At 45.4% G+C, this 17,914-nt stretch overlaps 1 protein-coding gene across 4 annotated transcripts in view; it reads right to left on the minus strand.

Moving 5' to 3' along the window:
- The window catches only part of LOC310855436 (nuclear factor of activated T-cells, cytoplasmic 1-like), a 73,075-nt gene that overhangs the window by 43,056 nt on the left and 12,105 nt on the right, over positions 1 to 17,914 (minus strand). For all 4 annotated transcript variants that reach the window (XM_083760447.1, XM_083760448.1, XM_083760445.1 and 1 more), the window contains exons 4-6: positions 13,872 to 14,074; positions 9,626 to 9,798; positions 8,024 to 8,164 (exon numbers count right to left, since the gene is read on the minus strand). In XM_083760447.1, coding sequence (XP_083616573.1) covers positions 8,024 to 8,164; positions 9,626 to 9,798; positions 13,872 to 14,074 — 517 coding nt within the window. The remainder of the gene's footprint in view (positions 1 to 8,023; positions 8,165 to 9,625; positions 9,799 to 13,871; positions 14,075 to 17,914) is intronic.

The following is a 17,914-nucleotide window of genomic DNA, read 5'->3' on the forward strand; positions in this document are numbered from 1 at the left end:
TGTTTGTACCACACTGACGGTAAATGCACAATTCCATAGTTAACAACAAGTAAGACGCTCAAACGCGGGTAGCGAACGCAGCTTGTGTGTGTGTGTGTGTGTGTGTGTGTGTGTGTGTGTGTGTGTGCTACAGCTGCGCCCTGTGTGTGTGTGTGTGTGTGTGTGTGTGTGTGTGTGTGCTACAGCTGCGCCCTCTGGTGGCGGGCGGGTGGTGTCACAGCGGGACAGACAGACAGACAGACACACAGACATGATCTGCAGGGTCTCATAGTTAGTGCTCACTGCATTCGCAATAACTAGATTACTAGAGCGGTGCCAGTGGGCACTGGTTTGAAGTTCTTTGTCAGGCATGCCCAAATATGGAGTCTGGCCCGGACTGAGGCCTTTTGTGGCAGTTCTGGGCAACCGTGGGTCCGACCGACTCGACACCGGGCACTGCAGTAGTACTGCACTCCCTGTGGGGGTGTGGAACGCGTGTGTCGAATTTGATTACAGACATACACACACACACACACACAGAGACTTGGTGCATTTATAAATAGATTATTAGTTGCGACATGAGGTGGAGCCGGCAAAGAATAAGGTGAAATTGTTCTCTGAGACATATTCATACCTAGTCATGGACTATAGTCGTACACACCAAGGTGACACGGGGTGTGTCAGACGTTTTGTACACACCCATTTAGCAGAAAAAACATTCAGAGCAAATCCACTAACACTGTGTGGTGTGAATTGGGCGTTAGGGTGGTGTTCTCGTGGCACTCCTAGCCTCAGGTGGAGGTGGAGGCTGGAGGACAGTCTAGATGTCTCACTCGCGAGATGTGTGGAGACCTGCCCAAGGCCCAGCTGGAGGACGGTGAATAACCCATTCTGACCCGAGATCAGATTCATACGAGGTTTCCACTGGACACACACTGGTCTGATTAACCCATTCTGACCTGAGATCAGATTTAAAAAAATGTCAGTCATTCTTCGATTTTTCAAAAATAGCAGACCTACAAGCTTGTAGATCTGCTATTTTTCAATAGCTAAAGCATGACATGATGCGAACACCAAAATGGGTTCCCGTTCAGAATGGGATAAACAAGATTGCTACACTGTTATTTTAACTGAGTGGGAAAACATTAATACAAAAATTAAGTTTAATTAAACCTCAGAGTATAAACTCTAGCTGGTTAATAATAATAATGAATTGCATTTATAGCGCTTTTCCAAGTGCTCAAAGCGCTTTACAATGGTTCATTCATTCATACATTGGGATGTGAAGCGGCGAACAGTCAACGCCAGCGTCCTTACTTCCCACAACCACACACCAATGGTGGCAAGCTCACACCGACTATTGTAGGGTTCAGTGTCTTGCCCAAGGACACTTCGACATGTGGACAGGAGGAGCCGGGATTCGAACCGCCGACCCAGGGATCATTGGACGACCTGCTCTACCTCCTGAGACACAGCCGCCGCGTTAGTTCAGAGTAGTATAATTTTATCAGCTTGCAAAGCTGATCAATGATGAGACTTTCTATTCTAGTCACGTGGTCTAGTGGCGATATTTTCGTGATTGGCTGCCAATGGGAGACTAGCCCTATATGGCCAATGGGACAGTAAGCCCCACGGCCAATGGGACACTAAGCCCGCTCTCCTCTACCCCACCACACCATGACTAGAGACTACAGAAAGCCCCACTAAGGTACAATATGCAAAGGAAGGGAATGCAAGCTGATAATGACTTTAATTTCTTGTTTGTTTGTTTGTTTGTTTCTTAACTATGAATGAGGCCCATGTTGTGGGCTCATTGTTGGTTGTCTACAGTCCTGAGTGGAGGGTGGTGGACTGACACACAGTGTACAGTAGCTGATATATCTCCCTAAGTGCTAGTTTTGTGTCGCGGTCTAGGCTAACTTTCCCCCCTGTTGTAGTCCTGCAGGCAGTCCTCCAGTAGGGCCAGATGTAAAAACTATCCCACTCACCAGGGAATTCCCTCCCCTTCCCTCTGAGTCAGAGACATTGTAGGCTTTCCCCAGCTACCCCCCCCCCCCCCTCTCTCTCTCTCTCGCTCTTTCCCTGCCTCGATCACTCCTTCCATCCACGGAAAGCAGGGCAAGCCAGAACACACACTCCACGAGGTGCGCCAGGTATGCGTTTCTGCTCCAGTGCCAGGCTAAACAACACACACACACACACACACACACACACACACACACACACACACACACGCACACACACACACACACACACACACACACACACACACCCTATACAATAGAGTGTGCCCACATATCGAAATAGATGCAAATCTACAAACACAAAAGAAGATGGAATGTCTCCTAGATACAGAGGAAAATATAATTATTTTTAAAGAGATTAAAAAAAAATCACAATAATTACTGCCACAAAGAGTGTTTGCTTTGCAGCATAACAATGAAGAGATGAAAGTGCCAAGAGTCAATTATTATCTTGCTACATCCTAATTATCAAAACCCTTCTGATGGGTGTGGTCTGGGTTAGGGTTAGCTAAGGTTAAGATCCACTGATGGTACAGAGAAGAGATACAGCATACACATCAATGGTTTGATGGTATAAAAACTATTCACCTAAAGTACGAGAGATTTTATGCATACAAGAATGCATTACATATATTACTGAGACAGCAGACAATGGTAGACGTCGCGTTGGCAGTCAATGTGAAGTGCCAACGCGACGTAGATCTACGTAGTTTCACTCTCAAACCCAACGCTTGACTGCCATGGACGCTATACGTCACCTGGTGACGTAGATCTGGTTACGCTAGAGGGCGCCATAGCCCCATAGCCTGGCCCAGCCTGTGTGATTTCTGGTCTGGAGGGGCGGGTGCCGGTCGAAAACAGGCGGTGGATCCTATTGGTTCACCGATCTGAGCACCCGCCAGCGGAGAACACTGATGTCACCAAATGTGGAGCGACGCCCCTCTGCACTGTTATTGGTTAGCGAAATAAAAGGAAGTGTCCTTCCTATGCCACATTTTGCCGTGGGTTTCCCCAGGCTTTTCTTTTTGAGCCGAATGAAAATAAAAGCCTGCGTACCGATAGGCTATGACTCTCAGAGAAGACGCTAAAGACACTATATTCCCATATTGTGTTTTTAGTGAAAACAAGCCATATTCAATTGCCAATAACTAAAGAACTGAATATTGTTTTTAGTTTTTGGTGGTGGAAAGACTTTCCAACGGGACATCCTTTGTTGGGAAAAAAAAGGGTCAATAGTTTTTCATTCACTTAGGCAGTGGGATTTAAGGCTGGTAATAAAACTATACACAGAGTTTCAGTTTGTTTTATAGTATTTTGTATTTTTCCATTTTATTTCCCATTTATCTCAACTTTTCTCTCCTCTCTATACTCCCTGTGAGGGTCTCGTCTGTTCCGGTTCAGCCCTCTACAGGGAACCCCTTACAGATGACTCACTGAAAACACTTCCTACTGAACAGGCAAACAGGCCCGTGGGCTAACAACTAAACACACACAAACATGGCACACAGCATGCATGCATGCATGCATGCATGCACACACACACACACACACACACACACACACACACACACACACACACACACACACACACACACACACACACACACACACACACAGAACAGAGTTTGCATCAGTCAACATCATGCCGTTGCTGGTATACAGAGCAGTGGGGATATGGCTTTGGCATTTGAAACGTAGAAGTAATTATTTTTCAGGGCACATTAAGGTCTCCCACAGTGGCATCATCCAGGAGCTCTGCTCATTTGATACCCGGGCCCTTCCCAGAGGGGAAAGGAGAGACAAGCAAAACAACACACGGGAGCTATAGTGGCAGAGATGCACAAGGACGAGGTGACAGCGAAAGACAAACAGAACATCAGCTGTTAATAGAAAAAAGTTGTTTTCCATTCATGTCTTTGTGCCATAAAAAAAACCCCCAAAAAAACCCTGAATGTTTTAAACCTTTTCACCAGAAGAGTGCCTTGGTTTTTTTCCTTTGTTGTACAGAAGGACATTTTGTTTCTGTAAAGGTAAAATGCATTGGAGGACAAATCCAAATAGACACTGTTCATAGTACTGTGTACATACATACTCAATTCATTTCATGCAGGCCTACAGCATTTATAATGTTCCATGCTAGCCGCTGGTTCGTTCCGTGAGATGTCACTCTTGGTCAAATGACGTTAACTGCAATTATTCACACAAGTTGGATCAAGTTGGATTAGAATGCAGTGGAGGGGTCGTCGGCTGCTGTTTCTCAGGATTTGTGGAATTTTCTGGGAGGTGTTTATTGGAGTCAGTCTTGGAAAGCGAGCCTCTGTCCTGACCTTTGATGGCTGCACCAGTAATGGCTGTCACCACTGCGGCAACAGCAGTGATTGGTGTTGTGTTGTATCTGTGTGCGTATGTGTGTGTGTGTGTGTGTGTGTGTGCGTGTCCATGTGCGTGTCCCCGTGTGTGTGTGTGTGACTGTGTGTGTACCGTGTGTGCGTGCATGTTTCTCTCTTTCTGTGTACAGTATATGTGTTTGAGCGCGTGCATATTTCTGTGTGGTCTGTGCACGTGGTGCATTCGGTGAATGTGTGCATAAATATGTCTGAGTGGTTCTTTATGTGTCCGTGAGTGCTTGCGTGCGTGCACAGAATTTTACTGTATGTAAGTGAGCAGTAACTATTGTAAGTGTGATGCTCTGTGTTTCATGGGGGACATTTAGTCATGAACTTTTCCAGAGGAAAATAACATGACAGTTATAGAATAAAATCGGTAATATAATTATATTTTATTGGTGGCTTTTTTCTTCGTCCCGCTTTGTTCTCCTAAATCAACAATACGAGAAGTTCATGATCCTCTGATTGTGAAGCCAAAGCACAATATTCTGCAGTATATTTAGGTCATAAGTACTTTTCCACACACTCCTACAGTATTAGCTCATAGTTAGTGACCATTAGTGGATGATGTGTGAGTGTCTGTGTGCGTGCGTGCGTCTGCGTGTGTGTGTGTACATCTGTAATGGGCTTTTGACTTGAGACCCTGGAAGTGGTGGGTCATTAAAACTTACATAAGAGTAGACAAAGTAGTCAGACAGACAAGACAGACAGACAGAAAGGGAGGGAGGGGGGCATGAAAGGAATCCCTTTCCTTGCATACCTTCTCGGAAATATCTCTCTCTCTCTCCCTCTCTTTCTCCATCTCTCCCTCTCTTTCTCCATCTCTCCCTCTCTTTCTCCATCTCTCCCTCTCTTTGTCTGTCTCTCAGTCGTTCTCTGTGCCGCAGAGACGAAAAACAAACCACTGAAATGTTGATGGTAGGCAGGAGTGCGGGGATCCCACCAGCTCAGGACTCCTCACACAGGCTAATGGCTTTAGCGGGTATCAGGGGTATAGGTGAGAGGAGGGGTATGAGCGTGTGCAGGAGTGGAGGAGCAGAGAAATAAGAGATCGTCCACCCATAGCATAAGAAGGAAGCGGTCCACCAGAGAGAACCAGAGAGAGAAAGCGAGAAAGAAACAGAAGCAATAAATGAAAGAGGGAAATACAAGCCGGTAGGGGTCAAGGAGAAGGCAGGAGGCAGCGGGTGGAACAGAGAAGGTGTGTCAGAAGGGCTTTCCTCTCCTCTCCGGGGATCCCCTCTGTGACTAAGTGGAGACAGGGAGGCCCCCCAACACATTAACAACTGAAGCTGCCCTACCATTGCCCCTCGCTCTCACCCTTAACCCCGGCCGGCTCTAAGGGCTTGAGGGGTGTTCTCCAGTGGTGGACAAAGTATACTCAAGTAAATGCTCAAGTATATTAGATATATTACAAAGTACATGTTCTTTTTTTATATAAATGCATTGCATAGACCTTCAGAAAAAATTAAATACAAAATAATTTAAATAGAGGTTAATTCATAATATAAGTATTTCTGTTAGTCCCTTCATAGAAATCTGGTGTAGTTAAAAGTACAATATTTGTATTTGAAATATCGCAGAGTAAATGTAGTATACTGCCCACAGCTGGTGTTCTGAGGTCAAGGGAGACTTTTGGGGCAGATTAGGGTGATTGGGGGTAATTGGGAGCTGATTGCACGGCAGGGAGTCTCCTCACGTACTGCTAAAGCCACTAAAGAACACTGGCCAACCCCCTTTTTCCGAGATTAGGAGCAACACCTGACAGGGAACTCACTGAAATGCCCTTTACAGCTGTGACACTGGCCATGAAGTTAGAACCAAACATATCAAATAACCCCATCTTCCTTCTATTAAAGTTATGGTTTTTCCTGTCCTGAACAGGATGTCCGATCTATACTCCTCCTGGGTTACAACTTACAACCCCCTTGCACAGTCAAATCTTGAGGGTTAATTTAACTCTGAAAGTATATACGCAAATGGAACCGAGACCAAGATCTCTTTCAGCAGAGTAAAATGAATGCTCTACATTTTGCTGTGTGGTTGGAAAGACTACAGTACTACAGTATGTAGACAATAGACACATAGAATGTTGTAGCCTACATTACAAGACCAGAATTAGTGTCGCTGCTCCTCACTCATGTGAGAATTAAATGTAGTATAATTGATATTGTTTTGGTTAAAATGGAAAGCTTTTGTGTTAAAATGTTATAAAGCTCTGACCGTTGCTATAGAATGTTTGTTACAATAACCGTTTCTTCAGCTCTTTAATAAACTATAAAACTATAATTTTAGCCAATCGAGAGTACATCTATCAGCTTCGTTGTTCATCCTGTATGAGTTCTCCCCTGATAGGATGAAATGGGTGCAGTACTTAGTTCCGACCAGTCATTGGTCCGACAAACAAAAACCTACCTCAAACACTAACCTAACCATAACCGCAAGCACGGGAGCAGCGCATGTCAGACTAATGCTCCGTCTGCATTACGTGCAGATCCCAAAATTGGTATCCAAATTGGTATCCAGACCAGAATGCATAACCCTGTTACTGAACAAACATATCAATGACTGCTAAAAGAATACAGCAATATTTCAGACTTATTTTTCTAAATGATCACTTACTCCACGTTTAATACAATTATAACAGCAGACCACTACACCACTGAACCTTTAGCTCTGATCTTACCCTAACTGGGGGCATTTTCTCTTCAATCAACAAAGACAAAACAACAGTTTGTCCTTCCTCCTTTTCTAGTGGAATTTTTACTTCCAGCTCATCATCACCATCACCATCACCATCATCATCATCATCATCATCAGAATTATCATGTGTTTTTACAATCAATCAGGCTCTGCTAGGTGCCACCATTTTTGACCTTCTCCTGTGGTTCCCTGGGAGCCATCAAGGAAATGACCATTTGGTAAACTTGATCACCGGTGCCTTCGTCATTGCTGCCTCCCACGCGGGGAGGAAGCATACGGCCGCAATACGAAGAACAGGAGCGCTAAGCATGATTCACTGATGATGGAGAGCTGATCAGGGCCCATCCAGGCCTCTGCATTGATTGAGAGGCTATACTCTCTAGATGGAGAGCTGAGGGCCCAGGCCTCTGCATTGAGAGGCAATAGTCTAGATTGAGAGCAAGAAGATGGTGAAATAGGAGGAGCAGAGTGCTGCAGCTGGAAGAGAGGGTGAGAAGGAGTGAGAAGGGAAGAAAGACAGAGAGTGAGAGTGAGAGGGAGGGAAGGAGAGAGACAGTGCACATGCCCCGGTTGTGATTCATTCCTTAACTTGTGGTGAGCGTCAGTGAACAGGCAATGGAAAACTTCAGCAAATGTAAATACGCTTTGGTTAAAAATATAGTGCCTTAATGCACACCACATGTGGCTCCCTGGCAAGACCCGCTCTATTTTGACGGGAGGAGAAACTGAGGGAACGCAATGAAGAGAGAGAGAGAGAGAGAGAGAGAGAGAGAGAGAGAGAGAGAGAAATTCAGAGAGAGAAATTCAGAGAGAGAGAGAGAGAGAGAGAGAGAGAGATTCAGAGAGAGAGAGAGAGAGATTCAGAGAGAAAGTGGAGTGGAAGAGGAGAGAGTAAGAGGTATAAAGTGAGTCTATGTGACTTTGTCTTACCTTGGGCTTTCTCCACAAACACCACCTTGGAGTCAGGGAGGAAGTTGAGGCCACCGAGAAGTATCTTCTTGCCCCCCGTGGCTGGGTAGCTGTCCAGACTCTGCTTCTCCACCAAGGGAAGCTCCTGAGCTGAGCGCTGGGCTGTTTTGAGAAAACAAAAACGAGCACACTCAGTCTGTATATTATAATGTCAGTTTGCCGCTTGCACGGCTCACAAAGATTCACGGTAAGAAAGTACGCGCTGAGGAAGTCTTGACACCGAAACACGTCCGTGTAGCTGTATTAAAAGTACCAAAAGGACTAGCTATTACTTTGTTACTGTTTTGAGGGGAACAACGAAAGGTGCGTGCACATCAGCGATCTCTGTTAAAGCCCACGTGAACCGACCGCCTGATCTCCATTCACTCCCAGACCTCCAGCGTTACCACCGGAGCAGCGCACAGCCGCAGAACATCAGCTCTTGGTTAGAGCTCGCTTGCTTATCAACTTCATAATGACTATTTAAGGAGTGCTCGCTAAGTGTTTTCAGACAACAGCTGTGATACGAAATGCCGAAAAAGAAGCGATTGATCAAAACAATATTTTTGCGGTGACGCAGTCAGACGGAGAGTCATTATTTTTGCCTATGGGTGAGTCACGCAATACGCACCACCTGTCTCTGTGTTTTATGAAAGCGGCGAGCTAGTCACCCATTGGCTACTGCGACCCGGTTCACAGGCAGAGTCAGTGAGCACATTGCTATGCATTTCATCCGTAATAATCCCAGCATCCTACACATTTTATTGTAACGTTTCACACTGTAATAGCAAACCTCTGGCACACAAACGCTGTTGAAAAATCTCGCACTTTGGTAAAGAGAGGTTGTCCCATGATGATTAAAATCCCCTACAGGTTACCATCGCCAATAAACCACGATGCCAGCGCTTTCTCAACATCTAAAGCTTTGCTGAGTCCTTACGGTGCACATTACATCACACCTTATATATCGACGACTGCCTCACAAAAGACACAGAGGTTCCTTTCAATTCGTTGGTCGAAGCCTGCCAGATCTGGGCCCTGGCAGCCGACCTTTGAGAAACGTGTGCTAATGGGGGAGCCCTACCACAATAACCTACGCATGCAGTCATAAAATGCACTGTGAGATAGATAACACATGTGTCTGGCATCATGCACAATGCATCTATTGCCTTGGCAAATTGGTTTTGATCATATAAATCTTATTAGGTACAGAGGCACTGAATTTGGTCAGGTAATAAAATAGTAGCGGGGCTCATTAGATTACGACAATAGATGCCACCTCATGCTCATGTGCTTGCCAAGACGGAGCTTGCCAGATTGTGTGTGCGGGTTCGTGTGCGTGTGCTTGTGCGTGTGTGTGTGTGTGTTTGTGTCTATTGCTGTACGTATATTCATAATATGAATATACAGTACAGCCATATATTATGTGTACTGTAAATGCATTCAAGCTTGATACAAAAGTGTCTTTGTGTGCAGGTGTGCATGTGTGTGTGCGTGCGTGCGTGCGCGCGCGTGCGTGTGTGTGTGTGTGTTTGTGTGTGTGCGCACTTGCGTGCGTGCGTGCGTATAGTGTGTTAGACTCACAGCACTCGATGGGGTTGGAGGAAGCCTGTAAGGACACCGTCCTGCCGTTGGGCTGGGTGATGTGCACACGGAACACCATCCTCACTCGCGTGTTCTTGCGGCCAATGTCCGTCTCTCCCTTGCGCAGCTCGATGTCCGAGTTACGCAGCTTCAGAATGCCAGCGCAGTCGATTCTGATGCACAAGGGGATGAAAAGGGATCCTCGGTTTCAAAGCGGAAATAATCGCAACACGCAAAAGAGTGGAGAAAGGTACATTTTTTATCTCTTGTAGGATTTTAGACCTTGCAGATTTAAGGTATATGAGAGTTATTAGTGATGTATTAACTAAAGCCCGCCCTATGCTAATTGTAGGGTCCGATTACACATTGGCTGCATAACGGCCCATGCCAATCTTATCGACCAAACCGATGTATCGGTTGGTTGGGCTCTGGTGTTAACTTGATGCATGACTGAAATCATTCTGACATAAAGTAATGGGAGAAGGAGTTCATAAAAACGGTTCAACGGAGAGACTAAGCATGTCTCACAGTCCTCACATATTAACCTATTCACCGGCCAAGACAGCTGACATCATTAAAAAGGACTCCTCCTGTCCCTTTTCTTTGCCCGTTTATCACTTGTGCTTCTCAAGTTCCGATCAGCAACCACGTCCCCGCCTCCGCGCGAGTGTCAGACACCTCCAGGTTATCTGCAGAGGGACGAGCTCCAGAGAGGCCTTCCATCGGCCAGGGTCTGCTTCTACTGCATGCTCATCCTGCCATGGGGCCCGCGCCAAGTGTTTCATTATATGATTTACCATGCTGATAATGTCAATAAATATGATTTGCATTCATCCCGCGTTGCAGAAAAGCCTCTGTTAAGGTGAAGTGGCTCTAGCTTTTGCTCTTAGGGTTAAGTCTAGATCATAAACTTCACAATTTCACCTTAGGACACCCAATAAATTTAGACACAATTTGAGCTCATTTTCTATTTTTGTCTCTTTTTATTTTTTATGTTAAAAGGAGTTTTCATTGAGAGGGTCTCTCCCCTTTTACTGAACGGCCAAACTGAGACGCGAGTATGGTTTTCCACGCAACGCGGCCAGTCCCCGACTATAGCATTAAGGATGGATCACACATTGGAAGTCCAGCGGAACACAGCCGCACGTCATCCCCAATCTGCGGCTTCTTCAAAGACACAGTTTGGACATTCATTACTTAACGTCACAGATTTAACAGTCCTGCCTGCCCAAGAATTAGTGGGTCTCCGGAGGGATCTTCAGGGCTTGAGCTGAAGACAGACGCGTGTGCACGCACACACACAGAAGTGCACGAACACACGCACACACGCACACGCAGACACGCACGCAGACTGCTGTCATAGAGCTCTTTCCAGTGGAGAAAACCCATTGGCTTTAGTCGGTATTCTCTCAACCACTTTATAGCTGTCTGACTGCAGCGAGCCTGTCCGCTCCCTTCGCACCATTTGAGCCTCACACTTTCAACATTTCAAACGTTTACAGCTTAAACCTTCACTAACTGTTGCCACATTTTTTGCAGTAGAAACTTTCTTCTTTTTTCTTTTTTTTTCTCAAATCAAGCTCCCTGTCTTTATTTATTTTATGGTATTTGATATTTTTGGTGGGGATATGATTTTCTCCCCCCCCCCCCCCCCCACCACCCTTCCTTAGTGGAAAAAGGCATCAGTTTTCACGGTGGCCTTTCAAGAAATTAGAATAAGACCAAAAAGGTCCTGGTAAAAAACTAAAAAAACAAAAAAAATGCATGGGATATGGTTTGGCATTTCAATTATTTTACATTGAAGCTTTTCGGGCACTATTCCTGGAACATGGTAAATGTCAAGTTTTATACAAATCTATTTTTCCTTCTTCACTTTGGTTTGCAGAATTTGAATAAATAGGAAGAAAGAAAAAAAAATAAGAACCCATACACATAACGCTTACAGCGAGCTCTTTAGCGACCATGCATGACGTAAGTGTTCAGTCACGCAGTTATGCTTTTAAAACAAACAGAGGATGATTGGACCGTCATGCACGATTTTACTGTCAAATGACTGCTGGAAAGGACTGTGCACTGTGGAAATCCTCAGCGTTAATTTAACTCAGAAAGCGTACGACTATGGAACCAAATGGAAGCGTGAGGGTCCATTTGGTTTCGTTTGTACGCTCTCCGAGTAAAAGGAATACTCAGGATTTTTGCTGTGTGCAGTCAGTCTCCATGGCCTATATAGTATGAAATGTGGGGCAGTTATTTCTTTAACACAGGGGCGGTGTTTATATTAGATGAAAGTGTTAGTCTTCTGTGACAGCCGGGTAATAAGAAATACCAATGTAGCCTTTTTCTGTGCGTCTTTGTGTCTTTCTTTTAAAGCGATGACAGTTTAAAAAAAAGAACATCATAGTAACTGTAGCAACAGTAGAAAGCAAATATTCTATATACAGTAGGATAACCACTTGTGTGGATGTTTTGTTGTTGTTTTTTAGCAACAAATATAATTGCACTCGGTGGTATTTGCAGAGTAGGCGTTTCAAAACAACAACTTCCACGTACTACGTTGGATGAATTATAGATAGATCTCCCGTAAACACATTGAATCATTGCGCTGTCTGCATCCCACACAGTCAGACCAAAAAAAGCGCTGGTGAAGGAGAGGAGTGTTGGATGTGGTGTTATCAAGATGAGCTGCTTTAGCACATCCATGGAAACACTCAGTCACAGAGTGTGGGGGGGGGGGGGGGGGGAGACTGTCTGTCTTTCTGTCTGTCTGTCTGACAGACAGACAGACAAATGGTAATTGGTAAAATGGTAAATGGTGCATTTATATAGCGCCTTAATCCAAGGCGCTTTACATAGATTGTGCATTACATTCACCCATTCATACACCGATTGCGGCGGAAGCCATGCAAGGTACCAACCAGCACATCGGGAGCAATTTGGGGTTCAGTGTCTTGCCCAAGGACACTTCGACATGTAGACAGGAGGAGCCGGGATTCGAACCGCCGACCCATGGATCATTGGACGACCTGCTCTACCTCCTGAGCCACAGTCACAGACACCGTGAGACAATGCGAGAGTGACAGAGAGAGAAAGACAAGCCAACCTTCAGGTTTTGTGCTATTTCCACTACACTTCCTTCAAGCATCGAGGCTATAGGACAAAGGGGGAAAAGAAACATCCTCTCTCTGCGTTTTCATAATATCAAATGTATTCCCCTGTGATGTGTGAAGTTTAATAACGGGGGTGTCCTGGTGTTTTCTCAGTCTAAATATGATACAATGTGAAGCATACAGTGGTATTGTTGGAAATGGTACTGTAAGGAAATACGAATGTAAAAATCAACCATGCCCAACCAGAAAAGGCCACTTTCCAGTCAAAAGTCTCTCATGTCTCATAACGTTACCCAACTTTACCTTTGTAACCTTCCGCAATACTTAAACAAAATGTTAAAACACTCCCTAACTTAATGGATAGCCATTAAATCCACATCAGCCTTTATTTTCTCAAAGTATATTTCACGATTTGAAAAACACGGTGCAGAATCAACCTAAGGTGGTGAGGGCCTTATATAACCTTGGTTGAGATAGAGCCGTTTTATTCATAACACACAGTCCTGGGCCCCGGGCCAGCAGCTCCACTGAAGCCCACACCGGAGCCCCAGGACGGGAGCTGCTGCCTGGACACACTGCAGAGCTCTACGGCCCCTTGAACTACTGCTGCAGGCCTGGAGGGGAGGGAGCAGCAGAGCAAGTCCAGTTTGCATGCAAAGCCAGTGGACTGACTGAAACAGTGTTAATAATATAAGAATTGCGGTGTTTATAAAATACAGTTCTGTAGCACTACCTAGTAAGAAAATACAGTAATGTGAGACGGGCCACAGGTGTCTCTTTTCCTTTGTTAAAACTAATTCTCCCCATACTTTAGTGTAGAAAAAGTGAGTGTTGGCCTGGGCCATGGCTCAGTGGTCCAGGCACCTTGGCTGGTAATCCAGTCTGGCAGTGTGCCTCGGGTTCGACTCCCGATCCCGACGGCCTTTACTGCATGTCTTCCCCCATCTCTCTCCCCATTTTCCTGTCAGCCTACTGTCTGTCCCGCCATAAAAAAATATAAAATAAAGGCAGAAAAAAAAAACATTTAAAAAAAACAAGAAAGAAAGAAAAGTGAGTGTTCAAGGCCTGCTCAAAATGAGGGAGAAATGGGGACAAACAGACAACAGAGGGAATTGCGGAGCCTTTAAAGGAGCACTCACATGGCTCTCATGTTGTTCTCTGGCAGAAGGGGGATCTCCAGGACCTTGGTGTTGGACTGCATGACCTCGTGGCTGGCGGTGGAGACGGTCTTGCCGGTGATGCGGTGGACCTGGTAGAAGGCGTGCGGTCGCAGGAGGCGGTCGTCTGCGGTCCCGATGAACAGCTGCAGGGTGAGCGGCTCGCTCTCCATGTAGCCGTAAAGCTGGTGGGAAGAACAAAGGCACGCCAGGTGAGAGCAGGCTTTGTATTTTAAGACCATACCCCGCCTCCCCCTCCTCCTCCTCCCACCACATTTCTACAAGCCCCTAATTTGGCAAATAGAGAGCGGAACGCACATATTTGGCTACCGAGAGTCAAAGCCGCCTTTAATAATGGCTCTAAGATGGTGAGTATGGGGCTCCCGGAAAAGAAGCAACCCCCTTTGTTGTGTTTGTTTTTTTTCGGTTGGTTTGGAGACGCCCTTTTTTTTTTTTAAGTTTTTGAGTTATTTGTACATCCCTTCAGGGGGAGAGTGTTTTTGATGTCTCTCTCTGGGTCTGTCTGGAGTGGTAGATCTCCCGGGTGGAGAGACAGACGTCGTGGAGACACGGCAGAGACGTTGGCCTCCCATCACTTCCACTGTTCATTAACCCATTTTGGGCGGGAACCCCTTTTGGTGTTAGCATTATGCTATGCTTTAGCTATTGAAAAATAGCAGCTCTACAAGCTCATAGCGTGCCACCGAGTGGCGCGCTACGAGCTTGTAGGTCTGCTATTTTAGAAAAATCAAAGAACCACTGACACAGAAACATAGCTTTTTCAGAAAACTGTCAGGATGTAGAAGATTTTTTTTTAATCTGATCTCAGGTCAGGGGGTTCTCGCCCAGAATGTGTTAAAAATCTCACAGCCTCCATAAAAAAGCAGTGCCATACAGATATGCATGCAGTCAAGGTTGACTCAATGGAAAGTGACCCTTTTCGGGGGGATAACATTGGAAACCAGGACAGTATCACTTTCATGTCCGGCCATAAGTGGTGAAGCACACAATTTATGACATCCATGGAATTGATTAACAAGCACCTAATGCTATACGTATAAAGCGTTTTGCATCCATATAGGGTGGGACCACAAACAGTAAGCTATATCGCCTCTTTAAAACTTGGCTCCGCTATTAGAGGCAATAAACTGGAATATCTTGAATTATTCATTGCATTTTCTCTTTAATGTGTTCACCAATATCTCAGCAGTCCAACACTGAGATCATTGCATGGCTGCATGTGTTCAATAAAGTCATGGTACACACAATATAAAAATTCCTATCTTAATGACAAATTAAGGTCAACTGTGATACACATGCAGTATAGTACAATGCACGTGAGTGGATTTAAAATAAATAAGCTATATAGGCGTTGTTGTTGTTGTTGTTGTTGTGTACGTTGTTAGTTAGTTTTTTTTAGAGCTTTACAATATCAATAAAATGTATAGGCTACCAAATATATGCAATTATATGAGATCCATAGTAAGCAATCACAATGCAAGTTATCCCCCCTTTAACGGTTAATTACACAATAGCAAAACAATGCTATCAAATAGACAAAACAATAGAGACCCAAACAAGCTTTAGGCCTGCAAGGAGTGCAATAAGATGTGATCGTTATAATAACTCTGTCTTAAAAGGCTCAGCGGTGCCAACAGTAGCACGCAGACCAGAGCCTTCTCCCCAGCCCTCTGGCCAGTTATGAACATGCATTATGATTTTCATTATGGCTCAGAGACGGCGTCCCACCGAGATGAAAGAGACTCCTGTATCAGGACAACCACTTCAAACAGGTACCCACTTCCTCTACCTAGCCACCATTAGCTGCTCACTGCTCTCCAATAAAAGATCAAATCATAAGGGGGGGAGTGGAACGCCGCCGCATGGAGTTTTTTTGCAAAGGGCTGTTGACTTTGGGGCTTGAACAACTGCTTCTGAATCCAGCGACCAAGTATGAGCAGTGCTTGGTCATTTTCAGAGCATTTATATCTATCCGTGGGCTGTTTTCTAATAGTGCCTAAAGTAACACGAATGTATGATTTAACAAAGTGGGTAATGGGGTCATGGAATTAAAACACTGGCATGGTTGGTCGATTCCATAGCGTGGTATGCATGGGGCAACCGATACAGTACTTTGTGTGATTTCCGACCAGACTAATTTGCCAACCAAATGTGTTCTCATTCCTTGCGGAAACCAAAATGTGCACCGTGGACCTCCCAAGATATGCATGCGCGTTTCAATTTACAATGTCCATAAGTGTTTTGTTTTTTAAATAAGAGCATGTCAATGCGGGTTCGGGTCGGGAGCCTCCCCAATCTGTCAGAGAAGCGGGGGAACCCATTTGGAATAAACACAAGAGGTTTTAAAAGCTCTCATTGGACATGAGATGGACCTCCAAGGATCAAGACAGCCTGGGCTCTTGACCACATGTGAGATGGCCATAAGACATCACTTACGTCAGACAGGTCCGACCAAACAATGTCCGTCAGAGTAACAGAAAAATCCACAAATTGCTCAATTACCTCAGCACACAACCCTATCATTTCAGATCGACTTTCTTCAAGCTCTGTCCGGGCAGGGGGATCTGCCGAACGAAATAAAAGCCCCCACCCCCCCTGTTTATCTTTCAGACCGAGTCACGTGACAAAATGCAGACCACATGTAACCTATGACATAATCTGATTAATGGCTTTATAATTACCTCGGTTTGAGGGCAGGAGGGGAGATTGGAGAGGAGGTGGAGAACGATGTCATGAGGACGTAGTCTTTACCAATTTGTACCGCGGTGTCATGGACACAGAGTGGTGGGTAATTTGTCTGGATACTGTATAAAAAACAACTTGTCTGCTGTAATAAAGACTAAAAAATTAACAATTTTTCTGGACTCTGGACTTATTAAAAAACACACGCGCGCACACACGCACACACACACACACACACACACACACACACACACACACACACACACACACACACACACACACAGGGATGCATTATACTGTGTAGATCTGCTATTTTCGCCATTGACAATGACAAACAATGAATTAAAGGATGTCTTCAGCCACAACTTGGCTGAAGCGCGTTGAACTTCCCCTTGTGACTAGAGTGCACTGTACTGTACGGGATATATTGTAACAGTAGTAGAACATTTGGTGTGTGTGTGTGTGTGTGTGTTCCATTTTCTCCTCAGTACTTCTTCGTCAATATTAATTATTTTGTACACAAGGGCGATATGGCCGTTCGAGTCCGCATCCATACGAGTCTTTAATCTAACCACCAGCCGTTATCTGGCTCTGGACGTTGTGTGTGTGTGTGTGTGTGTGTGTGTGTGTGTGTGTGTGTGTGTGTGTGTGTGTGTGTGTGCTGCGTGCATGTGACTCGAATTTTGTCCCCTACTACGCTTTGATTCAGATATCAAGGGAGCGGTTGCGAGGGAGAATGGCAAAGCCAGGCTGCTGTCATACGTCTCCATGGCTCGCTATAGCGGCCCTATTTTTTTACTCCACATAGTGTCTCTAGCAGCTGTCCTGACCTGTGCGCGCGAGTCACACATGCTAGTCATCAGTGAGTGTAGGCTCGGGGGTCAGGAGCTTCTTGAAGTCTCCGTGTCCCACGAGAGCACTTCATCCATGCGGTGATCTCACCAGCAGACCCCGCTCTGCTTGTTATATTTTACTTATGGTGTCACCAGAGGTAATTATCCATAGCCGCACATGCTACCAGTTACTTACACGTAGACCTATCTAGAGGGGAGGGAGGGAGAGAGAAGAAATAACAGCAAACCCGCCGATGCAACGCATGCAGCGGAGCCGCGAGCATGAGGTACACATCTCCGGGAAAAGAGAACGAAGAAAAGATGCCGATTTAAATTGCATGACGTTCCTTTATGTTCCTTTGTGATTTAATAAAACGCAGGCGGCCGCGCTACAAATCCATGTCCTCGGTCGCTTTTGAAGCACCAATCCCCCCCCCCCCCCCCCCCCCCCCCCCCTGTAAACTTGTCCTCTTCATTTCTCAGTGACCT

This window comes from Protomyctophum parallelum (assembly GCF_964188405.1).
Source record: "Protomyctophum parallelum genome assembly, chromosome: 3".
Taxonomy (NCBI): Eukaryota; Metazoa; Chordata; class Actinopteri; order Myctophiformes; family Myctophidae; genus Protomyctophum; species Protomyctophum parallelum.